The sequence below is a fragment of the Babylonia areolata genome, chromosome 9, assembly GCF_041734735.1.
Source record: "Babylonia areolata isolate BAREFJ2019XMU chromosome 9, ASM4173473v1, whole genome shotgun sequence".
Lineage (NCBI taxonomy): Eukaryota > Metazoa > Mollusca > Gastropoda > Neogastropoda > Buccinidae > Babylonia > Babylonia areolata.
In genome coordinates, this window is record NC_134884.1 from 37,050,809 (window position 1) to 37,066,847 (window position 16,039).

Below are 16,039 nucleotides of genomic sequence, written 5' to 3' on the forward strand. Positions count from 1 at the left end.
ATTTTACCCTCTGCACCAAAACGTTTGCAAAATAAATGAAACTTCCATGCTTAGCAAAAGAAGTTTCTGTTTGAACAAAAAATAATAATAATGACTGCTCTCGTTGTTGGGTCAGAATATCAGATCAAAGTGCCAAGTTTAGAGAATACAAAAAATATAAATATAACAGTAAATGAAGTTTGCATATAATTAGGCTTCATTTTTTAAATTTTTTTGTGCCCACCCCAGAGGTGCAATATTGTTTTAAACAAGATGACTGGAAAGAACTGAATTTTTCCTATTTTTATGCCTAATTTGGTGTCAACTGACGAAGTATCTGCAGAGAAAATGTCAATGTTAAAGTTTACCACGGACACACAGACACACACACACACAGACAACCGAACACCGGGTTAAAACAAAGACTCACTTTCTTTACACAAGTGAGTCAATAAACCACTAGTTTCAGTTTTCAGTTTCAGACTCTCAAGGAGGCGTCACTACATTCGGACAACTCCATACACGTCACACCACATCTGCTCGGCAGATGCCTGACCAGCAGTGTAACCCAACGCCTAATCAGGCCTTGAGTGCATGTATATATATTTGTGTACCTATCAGAGTGAATTTGTTCTGGAGAATTTTGTCAGAGCACAACACTCTCGTTGCCATGGGTTCTTTTTCAGTGCGCCAAGTGCGTGCTGCACACGGGACCTCGGTTTATCGCCTCATCCAAAAGACCAATGCTCACTTTCATTTTCCAGTCAAACTTGTGAGCTGGATTTGGATAAAGAATTAAATATGAGCCACTGAATGCACCATGTCCCCACCACTGCAGTACAACACATCACAGCACAAACTCTGCTGTTTCACATCACTGGCATTTTCCTTCTTTTTTTTCTTCTTTTTTTTCCTAAATTGTCTTTACTGTACCTTTCAAAATTTTATTTTATTTCATTCATTTACTTCATGTTTTATACAAACCTAGGGGTAGTAGGCTCTCGAGGTGTGATGAGGTTGTTGGGTTCATATAAAGATCAGGCATCTATCTAGTCCTTTGAAAACAACAACAACAACAAAACATACAGCAGATAAAGTGTAGCGTATATGGATCAATCTGCATGCAAAAACACCTCGAAATAAACTGGAAATTGAGACTGTATTTATCTGAGAGACAGACAGAGAGACAGAGTGAACTGCACAGTTGAAACTCACCAATGAGATTAGCATTCTGGATCATTTCTTTCGATTTGATGATAACTTCAGGCAGATTGGAAATAGGGACACACACGTCTGTGGAATATGGCTGGAACATAAACAAAAACAAAGGAGGCACTGTCAACAAAATAACCATTCTGAAATTCTGGAGAAAAAACTGTGAGACAGATCAAACACAATGTTGACGGGTGCAATAGCCGAATGGTTAAAGCGTTGGACTTTCAATATGAGGGTCCCGGGTTCGAATCACAGTGACGGCGCCTGGTGGGTAAAGGGTGGAGATTTTTACGATCTCCCAGGTCAACATATGTGCAGACCTGCTAGTGCCTGAACCCCCTTCGTGTGTATATACAAGCAGAAGATCAAATACACACGTTAAAGATCCTGTAATCCATGTCAGCGTTCGGTGGGTTATGGAAACAAGAACATACCCAGCATGCACACCCCCGAAAACGGAGTATGGCTGCCTACATGGCGGGGTAAAAACGGTCATACACGTAAAAGCCCACTCGTGTGCATATGAGTGAACGCAGAAAAAGAAGAAGAAGAAACACAATGTTTCTGTTGTAAAACAAGTACCTTTGTGCCAAATGTTGTCTGTTTATTTAAAAAAAAAAATTCTGTTTTATGTTAATGTTTTACAAAACTTAGCACAGGTTTCTCAAGGCCTGACAAACATGTGTTTATTTGTATTTGTATTTCTTTTATCACAACAGATTTCTCTGTGTGAAATTCGGGCTCCTCTCCCTAGGGAGAGTGCATCGCTGTACTACAGCGCCACCCATTTTTTTTGTATTTTTCCCTGCGTGCAGTTTGTTTTTCCTATCGAAGTGGATTTTTCTACAGAATTTTGCCAGGAACAACCCTTTTGTTGCCATGGGTTCTTTTACATGCGCTAAGTGCATGCTGCACATGGGACCTTGGTTTATCGTCTCATCCGAATGACTAGCGTCAAGACCATCACTCAAGGTCTAGTGGAAGGGGAGAAAATATTGGCGGCTGAACCGTGATTCGAACCAGCGCACTCAGATTCTCTCGCTTCCTAGGTGGACGTGTTACCTCTAGGCCATCACTCCACTACATGCAGGTCAGGCATCTGCAGGTTTTATTTGTGTATGTCTTGTTTTTGAAACACAGATGTGGTATGACATATATTTCACTGTCCCAAACTTCACAGAGAGAAATCTGGTGTGACAAAAGAGTATTACAATGTGACACAAAATCCACACGATGACGTTCCATGTCCTTGAAGTCATCAATCTGCAATGCTAACCACTTAACTTATTCCAAAAATCAATGTGCATAACCAAAATCAAAGGACTTCCAACTTTTCTTTTTCAGTAATCAATTTGTTTACAAGGTCAGGAGTGTAAGACAAACAAACGTTACACTTCCATAGTCATTAAGAACTGCTTAAAATGGATAAAGGCTCACACCTTCAGCCCACAAAAGCAATTTAAAAAAATTTTTTTTTTTAGATATCTTACCAAAAAAAATTTCCTTTTCTTTTCAATTGATACAAAACAATCTACCTTCAACAGATAAGGAAAAAAAACCAACAACCACCCCCCCCCCCACCCCCAAATGACAGTCATGACAACAAATAAAGGCTATGGTTGCATACATGCTGTATAGACTGTTAGTCAACAGTGATAACAATCTATAATTGTTTGTATGTATACAGAATATTTTCTATATATGTGATGGAATAAAAGAGGGTACACATTTGTTGAACTGTGCTTATACAGAATCAGTGAATATGAATGTGTTTTTAATAATTTTATGATTCTTTTGCACACCTCTATTTCACTGTATGTGTTTTTGTTATAGTTGTTGATTTTGTTATAGTTGTTGAACCCTGCTGGACCTCAGGAACCTCTCCTTTCAACTGTGAAGAGACGCAAGCTGATATGGTTTGGACACAACACTTGACACACCAGCTTGTCCAAAACAATCATGCAAGGCACCATCAAGGGCGGGAGAAGAAGAGGAAGACAGCGGAAGAACTGGCATGAGAACATCAAACAATGGACTCCACACAAGTCAGCTGCTGCCAGCGGCAGCCGACAGAGACAGATGGAGAAGGGAGGTTGTGTCTGCGGTCCTCAGGCTTCCCCCAACGACTACTTTGTAGTTACGGGCCTGAGGTGAGGGAGGTGAGGTTGATTATTTTCAAGATCTGGATTTGTAAAGCGCTAAGAGCTTGCTTCAGCTTGTGTATCATATCGCCGTATGGTGAAAGCGCCGCCCACACATGGGTACCCATGGCCTAGAAATGAATTATTATTAGATTATTATTATAACCGAATATGACCCACAGTTTAAGAATGAATTATCATTAAATCATTATTGCAACAGAATCTGACCTTGGCACCAGGGACGAGAGCGGTGCAAGCGTACACGATTTCATGGCGTGCTTTCCACAGTCTGCTTCTCTCGTCTGGGTCGGTGGCCCACTGGAAGTTGGCTCCATTGTTGGACGAAGCGATCTCCTCTGGATGACACAAACAACACAGACATGTTACTCATAATGAATTTAGAATTAAAAAAAAGTAAAAAAAGAAAGGAAAATACATGATTGCAATTTGTAACTCTTAAAAATGCACTGAATCACCAATTCACAGACATAGATGCACACACACACACACACAAACAGCAGACAGGTACAATAAATTAGTTACCTTGCAAGTGCCCACAACCACTTCGCACAAATACTTTTCTCACATGCATGTGTAAGAATGAGTATTTGTGTGTGTTCATATAATAGATTGTGCATGCGCGCACAAGCGCGTGCACACACACGTGTGTGTGTGTGTGAGTGTATATATGTTTGTTTTTTAAGGTAGTCACATTTTGGTGTGTGTAGGTAACACTGATGTAATGTGCTATGTAAAGAACAGTGGTTGGAAAGCACCTTGAGCAGATTTCTGGACAGTGTGCCATACAACTATCCATTATTATTATTATCAAAGTTGGGGGTGGGCATCTAGTGGGTGCTTCACCTTTTGAAGGAGCCACTTGCCTTACTTAGTTTCACCATACAGCACTGGGACGGGCTGGGATTGAAAACAAACCGTCAACTCAAGCAAGACACTGCGCTTATAGAGGAACGTCATGCTCTCACTTGGTTTTCCAGTGACACACCAACATCTCATGCAGATGCTCTGTTCTTCATGACTGTATCTAAATCTGCTCTGCTTTGTGAAGCAACACTATCATGAAAAGAAAACTGAATTATCATTAGTGCATTAAATTCATCTATTGATTTTGTTTTTTCCAAAGTGGGGGTAAGGTGAGTATCTTCTTCTTCTTCTTCTTCGTGGGCTGCAACTCCCATGTTCACTAGTATGTACAAGAAGTGGGCTTTTACATGTATGACCATTTTGTATCCATCCATGTAGGAAGCTACACTCCGTTTTGGGGGGTGGGTGAGTATCAACCAGTTATTTCACCCAGGGTACTATTTTCAACCCCTAATGGGGGCAGCAGGGAGGGGGCGGGGGGGGTGGGGGGGGGGCGAGATGGCTTTTACAAGATACTGGACATTTCACAAGGCAGTTCACAGTAACTGACTGACCGACAACTGCCACCTGCTCCTCCACGGCACCCAAACAGGGGGTGGGGCTGGCGATTGGGGTGGGGCTTTTACAAGTTACTGGGTGTTCACAATGCAGTTCACAGAAACCCACTGACCGACAACTGCCACCTGCTCCTCCACGGCACTGGGGGACCCGTGGAACTCCAGGAACAGAGAGGGCGCCACCTTCATGTCGTACTTGCTGAACTTGTTGAAGGCATCGATGGCGACCTCATCGAGGAACTCTGAAACCCGTCAAAATCACAAAGGAAAGAACAAACATTATCTGAATCAACACATACTGTTCTTTTTTTGTGTTTAAATTGTTATTTCATAACTTCTTGTTCTACAAATAATAAAAAAAAGGTTAAAGGTTAAACGTCCCCAAACCGTTTATGGATGTAAGGGCAGAGAATTCAAAATCACTGTGTCATGGGCTTGGAATAGGATCGTGGGGCCCAGTTCTCTTTGCTTTAACTTTCTCCTACCAAGTCACACCTGGGTGGAGCGAGGAAAATCGGAGAAAAGTACTTTTCCCAAGACCCAACATATTGCCAAAACAGGGCCTTGAACTGTGATCAATGGTAAACATGGACCAGAACTCCAGCACCTAACCAATTTGGTCGTGGCGCCTCCTTCTGGTAAAGGGAAATAACTCTGGTATTTCCACCAATGTTCCTTCTTTCCTTCCGTAGAGTGATCACAGTCAATACCTGACTATTCTAACACTGTCTAAAAGGAGGTCTGCGGAAGATATATCTAGGTCTACATAGAGTGGATAGGATTCCTAGCTGAAAAAAAAAAAAACACACAAAAAGTGGGTTTTGACCGACAGGCTACTACTTTTTGCTTTTCGCCCAGCTGCAAGCAACTGGACCAGCTCCACCTAGTGAAGAAGCTTGGAAAAACAAACAAACAAAAAAGTATCTTCTGGTATTTATAGCCTGGAGACCATCGATATAAAGGTGTCGATTGAGCTGGTCTCCACTGCCTGTGTTAAGACTGGCAGACTGACAATGAATTCTTGAACAAAGACTCAAAGTCTGGCAGTACCAGTCTGACTTATTTGGGCAAGGAAAAGTAATATAAACATATTCGCTTGTGAGGAAAAGGGCTAAGACAGGAAAATTGCAGCATTTCAGGCAAATATCCCTTGCTCTGAAAAAAGTGGAACACAAGAAAATATTAAATATTTCTGGCCAAATATAAGCGCATAGAGCTTCAAGAATATGCGCTACATAGCAAGATGTCTTAATAAAAAAAAAATATCAAAAGAAATTCTTTGTCTCAAAGTAATTAACTGCCACACATATCGGCTAACTTAGTCTTTCAGTCTTCAAGAAGAATTCAAGCCATGGTAAGAGGTGTCATCATAAGATACAGAAAATTAGATCCTCTAAATATGTCATAAATGAACAAGTGTGGCTAAACCACCAAAACAGCACGCTGGACTTTGTGAAGATCAGCTGATATCAGTTTTAAGAAAAGAAACCTATGTTGGTATGGCCACGTAACAAGATCCACAGCCTTGCTAAAAACATTCCTCCAAGGGAACTGTTGAGGGAGGGAGACGGAGGCGAAGACAGAAAAAAACGATGAACTGATAACATTGAAGAATGGACAGGAAAACCATCTGCAGAGACCCAGGCTTTGACACAGCTGACAGACGTGGAGGAACCTGGTAAACAGTTCTCTGTGGTGCAACAATGAGTCTTCAGAGTTAAGGGAAGAGAAGAAATGTTCAAGCACCAGTGTTCCCACAGATGTGACCAAAACGCAATTCTATTTATATATTTTTCACAGACCTTTGTCAGACCTGACTGGAAAATCTTCCATACCAAACACAAAGCCAAACTGATTTTTTTTTTTAAATGGTCTGCTACACTGCTTATAAAAGAGATCAGCAGATATCCCAGAATCGATGGTCGATGTTCAATATTCACACGTTTCCATTTTCCTTTTTTTTTTTTTTTAATTGTTTGTATGCTTTTTAAATGTCTAAACCTCTCTGTTGAATGGTACTCTTCATGGGGTTTTATTCAATTCCAAGGGTTTTATTAGATTCAAAGACTTTTCCAGACCCTTAAGGACAAAATAATATAATGTTCCAAGACTTTTCAAACCCTGGAAAAGGTTCTCTCATTCTCCAAGACTTTTCGAGCCCTGGAAAAAACGAAAGGTTCTCTTTTTCCCCAACACTTTTTCATTCTTTCTTGACTCTGCAATGATCCCTGTGCCTGCAGGATACAGACTGACCTCACCTTGACTCTGCAATGATCCCTGTGCCTGCAGGATACAGACTGACCTCAGCCACTCACATGTCACTTTGTTTCAAGGAGGTGTTAAAGCATGCGGACTGAACAATATATTCTACACCAGATCTGCTGTTAAAAATCTGCTGTTAACTCACTCCAGACAAATAGTTTTCTCCCTTGCTTTTCCCTACAGACGACCCATTTGTTAGGGTTAGGAAAAAAATCGCAAAAAATACAAAACATAAAGTAACTGAATGAAACTCACTGTACTTGACCCACTGACCCCTCTCCTCATGTCGTGTGAACGCCCACCTCCCCTCCCTCTTCACTGCTCTCAGAAGCTGAGTCACTATCAGTAACTTCTTGCTGGTAGCTTTCTTCACTGAAGATACTTTATTCAATGTCTTCATCATCCTTGTCGATGTCGAAACCTTCAGTTTGAAGCATTTCAATCACTTCAGCAGTGGTAAAAACCACTGTCGTGATCTAGTTTGCTCAAAAAATTTCCACTTGTATCGCCTGCGACGCCATTTTCGATACGTATGCAGATTAGCTTGTTGTGTGGGGTCCCAAACTCCCTGACTCGCTGTGGAGTGTGTTGTTATGAAATCTCATGAAGAAACTTTCCATTCAACCCTTGACACGTTCGCAATGCCTGGTGTAGCTGCGATTGTTAAGCTACCCCATGAGGAAAACGCGGAAAATTTTTTAACTGTCGAAACCTCAATCGTGTTCCATTGTCTGTAACGCTACCTTATGTCAGGAACGCTATAGCCTTCCATCGTCTGGAGTGAGTTAAGGTAGAAGCCTGATCTTTGCATGAACCCAAAGCTCTGATCAGGCCTTTGGACACTCACACATCAGTGTGGCACTCACCGATGCGAGCCATGGGCACCCCACACTGTAAGACCTGCACTGTCGTGTCCACCGCTTCTTGCACTGAAGGAAAATGCACCACAGCTGACAAGGTCTGAGACAAATAAAAAAAAGAAAGAAAATAAATGGTTAACTGCATCGCTTTCATTTTCATAAACTGCTGTGAAAAATCACAGGAGACAAACTGCCATTCCAAGAGTTTCAGTTTTAGTTTGCACAAGTACAGAAAACAATTTTTTTTATTTTTATGCTACACCTCGTCTGCTAGGCAGATGCCTGACCAGGCAAATTACCCAGCATGCTTGTGAGGCCTTGAGTACGTGCATGCATATTTGTGTACCTAATCAGAGTGGATTTCTTCTTCGGTATTTCGCCAGAGGATAACGCTTATGTTGCCATGGGTTCTTTTTCAGTGCGCAAAAATAGTGCTGCACACCAGTCCTCAGTTTATTGTCTCATCTGAACAGACGTTCAGTTTGATTTTCCAATCAAACTTGGGAAAAAGGGTGAGACTGGGATTCAAACCCTGACCCTCATGGACACTGTACTGACAGATAACCGTCTTAACCATCGTGCCACTTTCCTGCTGTAAGTCACAGGAAGTCAACGACGGGCGCAATAGCCGAGTGGTTAAAGCGTTGGACTGTCAATCTTAGGGTCCCGGGTTTGAATCACGGTGATGGTGTCTGGTGGGTAAAGGGTGGAGATTTTTATGATCTCCTAGGTCAACATATGTGCAGACCTGCTAGTGCCTGAACCCCCTTCGTGTGTATATGCAAGCAGAAGATCAAATACGCACGTTAAAGATCCTGTAATCCATGTCAGCGTTCGGTGGGTTATGGAAACAAGAACATACCCAGCATGCACACCCCCGAAAACGGAGTATGGCTGCCTACATGGCAGGGTAAAGAATGGTCATACACGTAAAATCCCACTCGTGTGCATACGAGTGAACGCAGAAGAAGACAGGAAGTTAACTGCTGCCATTCCATGAACAATATGAAAGACATACAGGACAGGCACAATCTTCCCTTGCCTCGAATTGTTCCTTTTCTTTTCAGCTTTCTTTCTTATTTCTTGCTGTGTTTTTCTTTTGTCTTTCCTTTTCTGGTCATTCCTATTTTTTTCTTTCTTTTCTTTTTTTTTCATATTTACAAGACTAAATATACACAGAATCAGAGAATGGAAAACACTTACGATTTGCCCTGCAATGGCGCAAACAACTAGAATATGTTTTTGTGCCTTGAACAGGAGAAACTATTATGAGGTTCTTTTACTTCAGCGAGGTGTAGCTCTATTCTCCATAAGTCTTTTACCAAGTGTGATTAATCATTATCGCTTTTTATACAATTATGTGGTCAGTTTTGACCAGACCAAATCAAACGCATCACAAAATGCTACTTCCGTAAGTGTGTGTGCATGTGTGTGTACTTCCATAAGTGTGTGTGCATGTGTGTGTGTATACCTGTGCATGTGAGTGTGTGTGTGAGTAGGGGGCGGCTTGTTTTAGTCTACTGACAGTCAATGTGGATTTTTATTTGACTAGTTTTAATCTCTTTTCAATGGTATGCCTGATCAGATCATGTTTGTGTTTATAACAAGCCTGTTATTCACAAAATTTCCATCTGGATTAATTTTGTATATCTGATTTGATTCAGATATTCCACAAAGCACATTTAACTGAATGCATATTGTTGGAATCATATTCCTCCCCCCCCCACACACCCCCCGAAAATGGAATATCGCTGCCTACATGGTGGGGGTAAAAACGGTCATACATGTAAAAGCCCACTCGTGTAGATACAAGTGAACCTGGGAGCTGCAGCCCATGAACCAAAAAGAAGAAGAAACTTCTGTTTTTTTCAATTCTAAGTGAAGTTCTAGTTTAACCTCTTGCCTGCTGCTGACAAGTGTGCCCATCAGTGAAGGGCTGTCACCTCACTGAGATAAAACAGACCTTACAGGTAAAGATATCAGTTACTTTTTCTTTTCTCTTCTTCCTCTTGGGATTGCATTACTTGTTGTTCGGCAAAACCAATGGCACCAGTACACAAAACAAAGTGACAGCACTTCAAACACATGACACACTGATCCCAACACATCAAGGTTCACCAGTCTTGACTGTGCTTTCATAATCTGTGAAACTGCATGTTTGGTGCATATCTGTTATGCATGTGTGGGTGTATGTGTGAATGTGTGTCTTCATGTTTTACATTTATTTGCTTATTTATCATCATTGTTGTCTTATTTATTTATTTATTGTTATTATTATTTTATTATTATTATCATTACTACTACCATTTTTTATATCATAATTATTATTCATTTATTTATTTATTTATGTAAGCTTATCTATTATTCATTCACCTTTTTTTTTTCTCAAGGCCTGACTAAGTGCGTTGGGTTATGCTGCTGGTCAGGCATCTGCTTGGCAGATGTGGTGTAGCGTATATGGATTTGTCCGAACGCAGTGACGCCTCCTTGAGCTACTGAAACTGAAACTGAAAACTCACCAGTCTAAGGGTTAACAGACACAACAAATCCACTTACAGCCTCTGGAATCCCAAACAGACGAATGGTTGCCTTGGTGATGATGCCCAGAGTCCCTTCCGATCCCACAAACAAATTTGTCAGGTTGTAACCAGCAGAGGTCTTTCTGCAACCAATTGCCATGAAGGACTTCATAAAAAAAAACATCAAACGCTTAATTTCAATATGCAAAGAAAAAAGATCAACAAAAAAACAAAGTATATCATAAAATGCATCCTAAGATGAGCAAATTTTTAGATACGACATAAACGATAAGACACAAAGGTTCAGCTTGGATGGACCTCCCACTCGCACACAAGACATCCAGGACTCACCCCCTCAAGCAACACAACCTTCACTGGATCAAGACCCAATCCCTGTACAACTTGACCTTGACCCATTCAACCCAAAGAAGTTCACAACCTTGGCACAGGCTTCCCTGTAATACTAAAAATGCAGAAATATAATTACACTGAAACTGACCAAATCTTCCTCAACAATGACAGTCATGTGTAGACACAGCCAGGAATACTGTAGAAGTTTGTTCCCTTTGCTTGCTGGTTTATGCAAATGTAGGAATGTGAAAACCATTTCAACTGAACATATTTCAATGCCCAAGCAATGCTCAGGTGCACAGTTCGATGAGTTAAAGGCATCAGACAATGGGTCACAGAACTCAGTTCAGCCATTCTACTTTAGTCTAACTCTCTCCATATGGATGACAAAAAAGACGACGCTGGCTGAGTATGTCACTGAAATGTAATTAACAGAAGGATCTAAGACTTAAGAGGTGGATGAAGACAAATCAATACCGCCTTTATAACGATAAAAGCTAAAAGCTGTGCAAGTTAAGATGCTTACTTGACATCAGATGGGGTTTCTGTGGGAGAAAGAAAGGGAGAAAACTGGTTGTTCTGAGTGAGTTAAATCAACGTGATGCATCCATCATGAGCTGAACAAAGAAAGCAAGAAGAAGTAATGAAAAAAGTGCCATATAAATGTATTGTTCATAACATTATCATCAAGTGCCATATAAATGTACTGTTCATATCATCATCATCTTAGTCTTTTGTGAAGGACCATGACACTAGGAGGCAAAATTGCACCAGCTCTTAGTGCTGCAGGCTTGGGGACTAGTTGGCCTTTGGGGACCATCTCAATGCTGACTGTCCTAAACCCGTCTTGGCCGAGAGAGAGGGGATGTAACTTGGGCAAGACACTCTCCACTATAACCAGATAGTTGGGACAGCAGTTGCCTCCTCTGCTGTTCTGATGGTCATAATCAGACACGACTGACTATCAATCATACATCATTATCAATATCAGGGCAGTGAGGAACCAACTCACTTGCAACGCTTCCCCTTGCCGGAGGTCCAGAAGACGCTGCCGTCAGGCAGGACTACCTCCAGGTTTAATGTGTTCTCCCTCATGGTGCCGTAACGCACTGCGTTCGTGCCAGACGCGCTGGTCGAGCACATGCCACACAGTGACGCGTCTGCTCCTGGGTCTGCCAATCAGAGGGTTAAGGTTAAAGGTTAAGGGTACCACAGCCTTTTACAGCCATCATAGAGGTGAATTCAAATCCATGGTGTGAAGGGCTTCTTCTTCTTTCTCCTATCTCTGCCAACCAGAGGGTCCCAAGGTACCAAAGCCTTTTATGGCCATCAGGGAGGTGAATTCATATCCACTTTGTCTAGGGCTTCTTCTTCCTTTTCCTATCTCTGCCAGCCAGAGCGTAAAGGTTAAAGGTTAAGGGTCCCAAAGCCTTTTATGGCCATCAAGGAGGTGAATTCATATCCACTGTGTCTAGGGCTTGGCACAGGACATCAGGGGCCCAATTCTCTCCTTCCGCCATTTAAACCTTCCTCAACTGAAGTCAGGTACCCATGAATGGAGTGAGGAAAATCAGAATAATTGCCTTACCTATTGTAACACTTGATGACATTGATCGCTATGTGCAGTCTTTGACTACAGTGACTTCCCTTAGTAATTAAGGAACTGGGTACTTTCCCCTGGATTTGTTTACCAGCAACGGTTGGGACCAAGTCGCCGGCAGCCTGCCAAAGTTATTAGACAGTAATGCACACACTAAATAATCACATAAACACATACACAATTTTAGACCTATGAATACAACACCATGCTGAAACATCAGGGCCTTTAACCTTAATGACTGGTGAACCCTGGATCAGATGTCAAACGCCTAACCGATTCTGAAAAGGCACCTCCTAGCCTGAGGGAAGGATCAAAATAATTTTTTTTTTCTGTCCCATCATCTGCACCATTTCAATGGCATTACTCCTATGCCGTTCACTTAGATTCCCCCATACATGGCCACACCCGGGTTCATCTGTCACAGTTCCTGTGTCGGCAGTCTGCAGGAAACCATCGATGTTAGGTCGCCAGGAGGCCACACACAAGAAGAGACCCTGCACTGCTGCTGAGTCACTTCGGTAGTGTTCAGTGGTGCATGTTCTGATTCAACGTACTTAGGACACCACCTACTAAGCCCCCTACTAACGACAATAATGGCCTAGTCACAGAGCCAGACTGAGTGAGCATCCCTCCCAGAGTGAAGACCGCTACCACTTCCCTCAAACAACAGCCCCCCATGAATCTGCTGACACTGAAGACACTGACAGGATTCACCCCAAGCACAGAAGTGGAGGGGTATCAAAACTGAGATCACCATGACAGCAGGGCATGAAAGGCCACAAACTCTGAGACTGTTTTGTTTATATTGATGATGATGAAGGAGGAGGTTGACGATGACGATGACGATGTTGCTATGGAGGTCCATTTTGGTTTGGGACTGCGTGACAAGGCTGTACTCTACGCTTCCTGTCATAAAAAATAATAAAAATGATAACAAAATAAACCCTTGACTGCTGAACCTGGGTGAAGTGAGATAGTGTGGCATGAGTTTGAAGTGTGGTCACTACTTTTCTGAGTGCTACTGAAGTGGTGTCTTTGACGTAGCTGAACAAAAGTACAGCAGTCCCAAGGGGAAGATTTTTTTTTTTTTTTAAGAAAGGTTACTGATATCCTGTCTCTGACTTTGCTGAACAAAAAGTAACACAGTCCTAAGAAGCAGACGTCTTGATAAAGAATGGTTACTGACATCCTGTGTCTTTGACTTTGCTGAACAAAAGTAATGTAATCCTAAGAAGTAGACGTCTTGATAAAGAATGGTTACTGACACCCTGTGTCTTTGACTTTGCTGAACAAAAGTAATGTAATCCTAAGAAGTAGACGTCTTGATAAAGAATGGTTACTGACACCCTGTGTCTTTGACTTTGCAGAACAAAAGTAATGTAATCCTAAGAAGTAGACGTCTTGATAAAGAATGGTTACTGACACCCTGTGTCTTTGACTTTAATGAACAAAAGTAATGCAATCCTAAGAAGTGGACGTCTTGATAAAGAATGGTTACTGACACCCTGTGTCTTTGATTTTGCTGAACAAAAGTAATGCAATGCTAAGAAGTGGACGTCTTGATAAAGAATGGTTACTAACATCCTGACCTGCACTGAAGTGAGAAGACAGTTTTTAAGTGATGAACATACTGATCAGTAGCAGTTGTGAGGGCCAATGTTTTTGTCTGAATTCCTTCCCGTGGACTGAGATAAAGTCTCTTTAAATGTGTGATGTTTCAGATTTGTTGCCTTACAACAACAACAGCAGAGGTGACCAAAGACAAACTCTCTGCTTCTAAACTGGATGATTATAAAGACACATTTCTAACATGAACAAAGCTCATTGACATGAACAGGCTGCCTGTTCAGTTCATTTCAGTTGTTAAATTTAGCGTCTATTCATCACTGATGACATCACAACAACACAAAAACTCACACACAAGATTACATATTCACTGTGCCCAGTTGCTTTGTTCTCTTATTCCTTGTCCTATCTCACACACAGCTGCATTGCAAAAATTAACAGTGTGCATGCAAATACAGCTGTAAACATGGATCATACAGAACCTGACCTCCTCCAGAAAGTACTCAGTATCAGATTTTAAAAACTCATAGCCAAGTGCATAAGTTTATAGTTGATATAGCAGAAAAAAAAATTCTAGAAATGAAAAAACAAAAATAAACGGATTTTTCCATTCTGATAGTTGATTTTTTTCTGCTCTGAAAGTGTTCATCAGAAAATGACTGCTGTAAATGATCAATGATGTGACAACATCTGACCTCCTGGTGATGAAGGTGGAGCTGCTAATAAAGAAAGTCCATGAGGGTGTGGGTTCTTCCATGTTTGACTGGAAAATCAAACTGAGGGTTTAGTCTTCAACTGTGATTTCATGTTCTTAAATGTTATAATTATCTTACTGAATATTTTCCTATTATATCATTGAAATGTTTCACTTTATCTTAAAATGTAATTTTTGTTTTCTTACCTAAATGTTTTCTTTTAACATGATAGTTAATATGTATGCTGTGATCAAGGAAGGGTGTGCCAGTTGCTCATTTGTTTTTGTTTTTTCGGTTTTATCTGTTGATGAGCATTTGTCTTTTTAAATGTTATTATTATCTTACTGAATATTCTTCTTTTTATAATGATTGAAACGTACACATGAGCGCGCGCGCGGGGGCACACGCAACACACACACAGTTGTTGCACTCTGAATGTAATAGTATCTTACCCACATGTTTTTCTTTTTACATAATAATTGATGTGTACATGGTGATAAGTGAAGGGTGTGTCAGTTTTGTTTTTTGTTTTTTTTGCTGACGGGCATTTTATTTTAAGTGAGCCTAAAGAAAATTTTCTGTTTTTGTTTGAAGCAGATAATAAAGTATTTTGAATTGAACTGAATTTAGTCATACAGATCAGACGATAAACCAAGGTCCCCTATGCAGCATGCACTTAGAGCACTGAAAAAGAACCAGTGGCAATGACACAGCTGTCCTCTTGCAAAATTATGCAAAAGAAATCTATTCTGATAGGTACACAAACATATAAGCATGCACTCAAGGAAAAGAAATCTATTCTGATAGGTACACAAACATATAAGCATGCACTCAAGGAAAAGAAATCTATTCTGATAGGTACACAAACTCATAAGCATGCACTCAAGGAAAAGAAATCTATTCTGATAGGTACACAAACGTATAAGCATGCACTCAAGGAAAAGAAATCTATTCTGATAGGTACACAAACATATTTCTTCTTCTTCTTCTTCTGCGTTCGTGGGCTGCAACTCCCACGTTCACTCGCATATACGCGAGTGGGCTTTTACGTGTATGACCGTTTTTACCCCGCCATGTAGGCAGCCATACTCCGCTTTCGGGGGGTGTGCATGCTGGATATGTTCTTGTTTCCATAACCCACCGAACACCGACATGGATTACGGGATCTTTAACGTGCGTATTTGATCTTCTGCTTGCGTGTACACACGAAGGGGGTTCAGGCACTAGCAGGTCTGCACATATGTTGACCTGGGAGATCGTAAAAATCTCCACCCTTTACCCACCAGGCGCCGTCACGTGATTCGAACCCGGGACCCTCAGATTGAAAGTCCAACGCTTTAACCATTCGGCTATTGCGCCCGTCACACAAACATATAAGCATGCACTCAAGGAAAAGAAATCTATTCTGA

The 16,039-nt window shown here is 41.2% G+C and overlaps 1 protein-coding gene across 1 annotated transcript in view; it reads right to left on the reverse strand.

Annotated features, from left to right (window-relative positions):
* LOC143285425 (putative D-lactate dehydrogenase, mitochondrial) overlaps positions 1-16,039 on the reverse strand; it is a 31,667-nt gene that overhangs the window by 4,885 nt on the left and 10,743 nt on the right. Inside the window, exons 5-10 of the mRNA XM_076592684.1 lie at positions 11,782-11,941; positions 10,456-10,561; positions 7,906-7,999; positions 4,891-5,019; positions 3,564-3,691; positions 1,195-1,285 (exon numbers count right to left, since the gene is read on the reverse strand). Of these exons, the coding sequence (XP_076448799.1) occupies positions 1,195-1,285; positions 3,564-3,691; positions 4,891-5,019; positions 7,906-7,999; positions 10,456-10,561; positions 11,782-11,941 (708 nt within the window). The remainder of the gene's footprint in view (positions 1-1,194; positions 1,286-3,563; positions 3,692-4,890; positions 5,020-7,905; positions 8,000-10,455; positions 10,562-11,781; positions 11,942-16,039) is intronic.